Below are 7,774 nucleotides of genomic sequence, written 5' to 3'. Positions count from 1 at the left end.
CCCTCCACACAAGATTAGAGTTGAGAAAGAGAGAAACCCCAAAGCCCACACCAGATTAGGGTTTAGAAGGAGATGAACAAATATGACCGGATCATGTTTCGAAGGAGATAAAATTACTACCTGCTAGCTTAACTGAAAATAGCTCGTTGATTTTATGGGTTGCAGAAAAGTTGTCGATATTGTTATTGCTTTCTAACATAAAACAAAATTGTAAGGTTCGCGAATAAGGAATAAATATAACTTTGATAATGTCGAGTCATTGATTTTTCCAGAATGAGGATGAGCTCGATTGCTGTAGCTTTCATGATTTTGTTGGTTATGAATAAAATAAATCAAAATCTGTATTAAATGGAAAATAACATCATGTACCATTCAAATCAATAAAATATATTTTATCCAAATATCTTATTATTATTATTATCATATATTATAAAACATCATTTTGATTGTAGCTTCCATGACTTTGTTACAAATGGATAAAATCAAATTTTAGAATAATTACAAGGTAACACGTTATATCATTTAAATCAACAAAATATATTTTATTCATTATCTTTCGAATATTGTCATAAAATATGATAAATCATCATCATTATAAATAATTAAACAATAGAAGTCCAAGCCAATTTTGATTTGAGTAAATGAGAATTTATTATTTTATTTTGAACTATCAAGAAATAATTTTATTCTATATGACTTTGTTCATTTTATTAGTATCTAAGAACACTTGAATTATAAATAACAAATAATATTATTTAGAAAGAAACATCTTTTGTTATTTAAATAAATACAATATGTTTTATTCTATTATTTTAATTATTATTCTTATATATGATAAGAAAATAAAATAATATAAATCTTTATAAATTTTAATAAAATTTTCAATCATCAGAAAAATTCATTATGTTGTTTTGAACTTTCAAGGATTATTTTCCAATATGACTTTGTTTGTTTTAGTAGTTTCTAAGAAAAAAGAAAAAGAAATTAGGTTTCATGTTAATTCATAGAATATAAAAACATAATTATTAGAAAATAATATCTTATACTATAAAAATCAATAATAATATTTTATTTAATAGATATATCTATAATTAAATAATAAGTAATAAAAAAAATTTGGGATCTATGAAAAGGATTTAATGAAAAATAGGGTTGTAGTGAGAATATTGTTATAGACATTGCTATAATGTCCTAAGAATTATAATGAGACTTACTTTAAACCAAGAGTTAAAAGGGAGGGATGTTCATTTTACATAAGTAGACTAAAGTCTAACAATTGTATATACAAAGAAAAATTTTCTTTGTTTTCCTATGTGCAAATTTATGATAACCTTTAACTTTTTCTAATAAAAATAAATATCTATGTAAATAACCAAATTCTAATATATGATTTATGAATTAAATAATCGTTATTTAAAAGTTTATAAAATAATAAATATGTATTATTAAAATATTATCTAAAAATGATTGAAAGATCACCAAAACATGAGGTGATACATAAGTACTAAAAAAATAATGATATGATGATATATAATAAACAAAGTAAAATATTGCCTGATCTCTCTGTGGGAAAAAGGTAGGGAAAAAATGATTAAATGATCATCACTTTTGGTGGGAAATAAAAAGATAGGATGATAGCATAATAATTATAGGCTTTATTCATAGGATGATTAAATAAATTTTAAGGGTGAACAATGGAAATGGCAACTTGAGCATATTATATGTTAATACTTTGTATCGGGAAAAGCTAGAACAATATCCTCGTGGCTTCTTTCTTAACCTCATATTGTCCATTTGAACCATAACCATGCAATAAAAAGTTGAGACTTATTTCATTATTTAAAGAGAAAATGTTTGATGCACACATTTATGTATATATTATCATAGTTTTTATTTAAAGAGAAAATATTTGATGGATACATTTGCACATTTTATGCATTTATTATCAATTGTTTTAATATTATTTATTTTGATGGAAGGATGTTTATTGAATTTAAATCATTTTTTTTAATTTGTCAAAAAAGATTCTTTTTAACTAGTAAAAATAGATAATACACGTATAAATAAAGGAAAAATTGATGGGCTAGTATTTAAGTAATATTTTATTAAAAACCAATATTTCCTACCATAAGTTTAATTCACCTAGACGGTTTTGTGAAAGTAAGGGGCATTAGGAGTAAACGTTAAAATATTTGGTGTGGGCGTAAAAACGAGGAAAAATTTATATCGTGTGATTGTTGACTTTTAATGTCATGTCTGACACACCACTAACTATTTTGTTGCTTTATTAATTTGGTAACGTCCAATTCATTATTATTCCAATCTCGCTTGGGTAGGTAATTTATGTAAATTCTCAACATTGGAAACTTTTCCACAGCATGAGCTCTGCAAACACAAAACAAAACAAAAATTTCTTTCTTTGATTGATTCCGATTCCGATTTAGAACGAAACGTTTCTGAAAACAATACTAGATTCCATGAATTGTCATTTTCTGAATTGACATTTCGCACTTGTCTGTTAATCTATCGTCCAGTCCAAATTCAACATTTGACCGAGGTTGGAATTCGCAGGGAGATCTGAAAGGACTGTGATTAGATAATAATTTCAGATTGACATCGGATGCTTTTCATGAATTTCAGGTAATTTTAATAATGCATTTTTTTTAATGTTGTTTAAGATCAGATCTCAGGCATCTTTTGGAAATAAGATTAAAGAAACTGAAAGAAAGACGTTTAAAATTCATAGCAGATCTAAGAAAATCCTTGAACGAAGAGATCGTGACTGTTAATTCAATTGTATTTAATACATTGATAATTGTAATGGATTGTGGAAAAACAATATGTACTTCATTGAATTGTTACCGGAAATAGTCTGTAAAATGTGTTTAGGTTTTGAGATCAAGACTGTGCAAGGATAAATGGAAGGAAATCGGAGGGGTAAAAATGTTAACCTAACGTTATTGTATAATTGAAATTGTAGAGCAGCCAAAGATCATCTATGAATAAAGCAGAACAAAACGATATTTACAATGTAATACAGTTGATGACTTCATTCTATTTTGATTTTATTATTTTATGTTGAGGTTACAGATCATAATTTACAGTCACGATGATATCATAAGCTCGCTGGCTTCCCAAAGCTCCTTTGCCTTTTCCGGATCATTTGCTAAGGTAGATGTGCATTCTTCATTGCAATCTGAGAAGTATTTACCCGATTTGTTGTGTAATTCCCGATGAACGGCGACATAACAGGTTGTTGACGCTGCCTGTCCAGATATTAAAGCACAAAAGTCGTGAGCCACTCTGATTTATTCTTTATCCGAGATCTTTTCAGAAAAGCAAATTTGAATATTTATTAAAAGTAAAGCGCATCTACTCCCGCTGCATATTCGTCCTACAGATCCCTACTCTTGAGTAAATTCATGCGTATGAACTGAGTGCTGATTGACAGAATAATTTCACAAGCTATTTTTCTGATCAAAACTGTGTAAATGATTGACGAGTCCGAGATAAAAGATCACCTGAGGAATTGATTTTAAAAGCTTTGACGCGAGGAAGAAAACTAAATCTGCAGCAAACGTATAAAATTGCTCGTTAAATTAGTCTATTAGATTTGAAAGTATATTGAGTTTTCCTGCAAATAAACGATTTCAAAATAGAAGAATAAGACTCAACCTGTGATAAGTCCTTCGCGATCTCTTGTTATCCTCGTCCTCACAATTCCTGGATGAATAGAGTTCGCTGTAACATTTGCCTTCATTTCCTGCAGTTAAACCATGAGAGATTTGTCATATTATCGCCTGTGCTATACAAAGCCAAGGTTGGCTGTCGAACTTAAAAAGTATATCGCAATATCGATTGCAGTCTACAGGCTCTCTGTACCTTGAGACGCAAAGAAAGTTCTTTAGTATGTAGGATGTTTGCCAGCTTAGATTCAGCATATACCCGCGTTGCGTTGTACCTGTGAAGTTTACAAGAATAAGCTGGAAATCGCAAATAAAATTGTCGGCTACATTTTTCGGAAAAGGTTTCAATTGTAAAGAAAAGCGGAGTCCTGGAATTGTTACATTTTTGGATCGTTTAATTGGCCGAGCTCAATTCCATCTTTGCCTAGCCAGCTATGAATGACAGAAGAAACATTCACGATTCTTCCCTGAACGCCTGTCTCGTCCGCCGTCTGCACCAGTTTGTTCAGCAGCAGTCTTGTCAAAAGAAAGTGGCCTGCATGTACGCCACAACATTCAGGGCAGAGAAAGCCTCGCAAATATTTAGAAGTACTCGACCAAGAAGAGGCCATTACCGAGATAATTAGTGGCAAAGGTCATTTCAAAGCCGTCCTCCGACAATTGGAACTGGTGACAAAATTTCCCGGCGTTGTTTCTGCAAATTCCGCAGTCAAATACACCGTGGTTTATAAATCCCAGAAACATTCAAACCACGGAAAGACTAATTTACTCAGGCGGTACTTACATAAGAATATTGAGCGGTAAGCCAAGCGATTCGAAGTTGGCGGCAAATCTTCTGATCGACTTGAAGGAGCTGAGATCCAGTTCCATCACGATGATCTCCGCTGTGGGAGTCTCTCTGAGAATGCACGCTTTTGCATCATGGGCTGCTTTCAGATTTCTGGCAGGGATCACCAATCTTGCCCCTCGCTTGGCTAATACTCTCGCCGTTTCAGCTCCAATCCCTGACGTTGCACCTGCAACCATGCAAAACAGTTGTAAATCCCGGGAAGATCTGATGAAATCCCCCATTACAGAAGGGTTACAAGCTTTACTAGAAAATCTCTCATTTCTTAAAAGCTTCAGGAACAAACAAGAGATAAAAGAACAGAACGAGATCAAAGGCCTCGGCAATTCCGTTACCAGTAATTATTACAGTGAAAGAATGGAGGCAACAATCAGCTGTGACATCCTCGGCCGTGGATTTTGAGCCAAAGCCGCTGGGCCCTGCTGCGCCAATCAGGTATTTAATCGTCTTCGCCACCATTTTTGCTTTTAAAAAACACCAGCAAACTTCTGATAAAGTCGACCCACTACTGCCGCCTGACACCTTTGCCCATAAACAACACTACCCCACCTACGCCATAACACATATGATTGAATTCTCAGTAGAAAAGAGTCCTCAGAAACAGCAGAGAAGAGCATGCAAACTTCTCAAATAAAAATTCAGTCTCTGTCTGGCACATGCAACTGCAGAACCTCCTAAACAAATCTGGGCATGCAAATTGTGCAGAAAGGCCTTCTGTTTTTAAGGGTATAAATAGGCCAGATCCCTGTGAGGCTCCACCTTATGAATTGCACATGCACTTTAGGGTTAAAATTTTAAAAAAGGAAAAAATTGGGTAGATCAGGGATTTGTTCATGTTAATGTCTGCTAATAGTTAATTCTGTCGGTCCCTTAGTCAACCACGTCACTACTCAAACTGAGAAACTGGAAGTGCAGGTGATGAAACAGGGCTTTTCCCATCAATGTCTTCCTTGTCTGTGAACTCACCAGACCAAAATGACCCCTCCACTCAAACCCCAAATAGGTATCCATTACTTTCAAAAAGTAGTAGAAGAAGAAAATACCCATTACCCTTACCCTACTCTACTCCATGGCCGTCTTTTCTTACAAATACCTAATTCACCAGTACAAGAACCATACAGTACAGCCAAGTGTCTTTGTTTGTTTCTCCCCTCCATTCATCTACAGGAGAAGAAGAAGAACAGCCAATATACTAGAATAAAAATGGAGCCTTCCCAAGATGACAAAACATCTCAATCGAGATATCAATCAGCGGATAAAAGAGAGTACTAGCCTAGGTGGGTAAGGTAATAGTAGAATCATACAAAACTAAATAAATTAGTTACACATGTTCAGTACTCACGAATATGACAAAGTAGTAATCATTCGGCTGAAGAGCATACGAAATGCGTTTTGTGAGATAGTGGCTGAAAAGTGGAAACTGGTATATAGTTAATGAGGTAGTGGGGTGGGTGACAACAAGAACTCTGGCCCACATTTGTCGGGATGCTCAATTTGGTTCCAGGTTCGAACCCCACTGACACCCCTGCATTAACCATAATGGGAGAAAACGTATGAGAATAAACTTGTAGACTGTACAGCATATAGGCAAATAGGAAGGGCAGGGCAGGGGAGGCTCACACAGTAAAAAGTAAGCTCCCACTTAAAGTTGCTAGTTGAGTGGGAGACCAGAAGGCTATCGCCAGAAAAATAGCTGAGTTGAACCGGGCAAATGTTGCAGTTGAACAGTGCAACAGCCGGACCAAAAGCAAAAGCATTCTGCCATTGCATTGGACGTCCGTGAGGCGATGGGATTTGCATTTTAACAAATTTTTATTCCTTTGCCTACATGAGACAACAACAGGACCCTGTATGTAATCATGGGATAAAAGACCATATCAAAAAAATATTAATTACTGGTAGAGGAGTCATTGAGTTGTTTGTGATTGTAAAGAAATGGGTTTATTAAATCTCTCCTAACGAATCTCAGTTCAAATAGGGTACAAGCTGCAACTGCCAATTACATGGCAGCAATTATGAAAAAGAAGCTTCCCTTTGCTCCATTAAACGGGACAGCCATGATTACACACCAAAACACAAAAACCAACTCCCTTTTTTTCGTTAATGGTACTGTATTATTCTATAATTTTTCTCATTATTTTCTACTCCTTGCTCATGCATGGTTCGTGTGTACCAGCACCACCGAAAATGGATCTTCATTTTTCATCCCGCACTTAGGTAGGTGGATGGCTTGGCTATATATTACAATATCATTTCAGATATGATGAGCATTTCAATATATTTATATTGGTGGCTTGTTTATAAAGTATGGTTTATGCTATAATGAGCTCTTAACTATATTAAGCGCTTTATTTGTATTTGGATGCTTACTTTTTAAAGATTTCTAGGATATAATGAGTATTAAGTAGATTGCACATTTTTTGAGATGAGCTCTTGTAATTTATGATTCATATAATATGAATTAAATTTGAGTAAGAAATTATGTGTTTAAAATATAATAAAATATTCTATATATTGAAGAAAAAATCTTAAGATTAGATACTTTTAATTTGTTATTATTTGTGTGGGAATAATCTATAAGAGACTTGATATTTGCATTATTTATAATAATAAATATATGAATTGCTTATAATAATAAATATATGAATTGTTCTAGAGTAGGCATATTCTTGCCTTGAGACTAGGGAGACAATTTGGAGAAAAAGGGTCTTCATAGGAGGCTTGTATAATATCCTAAAATAGAGTAAGTTGATAGAAAAAATGATTCATAAGCTATATATTGCTATAACTTGAGTTGATTACGTCATAACTTAAGAGTGCAAAATGTAGAAACCGAATTGATACTTAGTCCAATGTAGAAATCTAAGCCACCTCACTTAAAGTTGTGATTTGAAGAAAGAAGGTGCTTCCTTTCAAAAAAAAATTATACTTGACTTCCAAATCCACTTCTCCAAAGTAAAAAAGGAGTACTCATGGGCCTCTTACTAATCCATCCCATATCAACTAAAGATCAATACCAAGACATCCCTTCACAAACTAACTACTCAAAATGAAATCAACCTTTGTAGGAGATCACTAAGGGCCCGTTTGGTTGTTGGAATACAACTGGAATAGGAATAGGAAATTAGAATATGATTTGTATTCTTTGTTTGGTGCGTGGAATAGGAATAGGGAATAGGAATACGTATTCTCATTTTAGCCCCAAAATGAGCTTTTGTCCATTCCAAAAAATACCTGTAAT

At 33.6% G+C, this 7,774-nt stretch overlaps 1 protein-coding gene across 1 annotated transcript; it reads right to left on the bottom strand.

The window, feature by feature from the left end:
- Nucleotides 1–3,023: 3,023 nt before the first annotated feature.
- On the bottom strand, nucleotides 3,024–5,790 carry LOC149531917 (short-chain dehydrogenase TIC 32 B, chloroplastic-like). The gene is made up of 8 exons (XM_089810280.1): nucleotides 4,869–5,790; nucleotides 4,471–4,702; nucleotides 4,301–4,380; nucleotides 4,068–4,221; nucleotides 3,883–3,961; nucleotides 3,676–3,763; nucleotides 3,522–3,568; nucleotides 3,024–3,266 (listed from the first exon to the last, which is right to left on the bottom strand). Exons 1-8 carry the CDS (start codon nucleotides 4,990–4,992, stop codon nucleotides 3,105–3,107), a joined length of 966 nt encoding a protein of 321 aa, XP_089666406.1. The 5' UTR covers nucleotides 4,993–5,790; the 3' UTR covers nucleotides 3,024–3,104.
- Between the last annotated feature and the right edge of the window lie 1,984 nt (nucleotides 5,791–7,774).

This window comes from Cupressus sempervirens, chromosome 11 (genome assembly GCF_028749045.1).
Source record: "Cupressus sempervirens isolate cs-2001-9-10 chromosome 11, ASM2874904v1, whole genome shotgun sequence".
Classification (NCBI taxonomy): domain Eukaryota; kingdom Viridiplantae; phylum Streptophyta; class Pinopsida; order Cupressales; family Cupressaceae; genus Cupressus; species Cupressus sempervirens.
The sequence above is the reverse complement of the archived record's forward strand: the minus strand, read 5'-3'. Positions and strand labels throughout refer to the sequence as shown.

Coding starts and splice junctions, on each gene's coding strand:
- LOC149531917 (XM_089810280.1), bottom strand. CDS start 4,992: ATGGTGGCGAAGACGATTAAATACCTGATTGGCGCAGCAGGGCCCAGC. Junction 4,381..4,470: donor TTACCGCTCAATATTCTTAT/GTAAGTACCGCC, acceptor CGGAATTTGCAG/AAACAACGCCGGGAAATTTT. Junction 3,267..3,521: donor TTTTAAAATCAATTCCTCAG/GTGATCTTTTAT, acceptor ATATCTGGACAG/GCAGCGTCAACAACCTGTTA.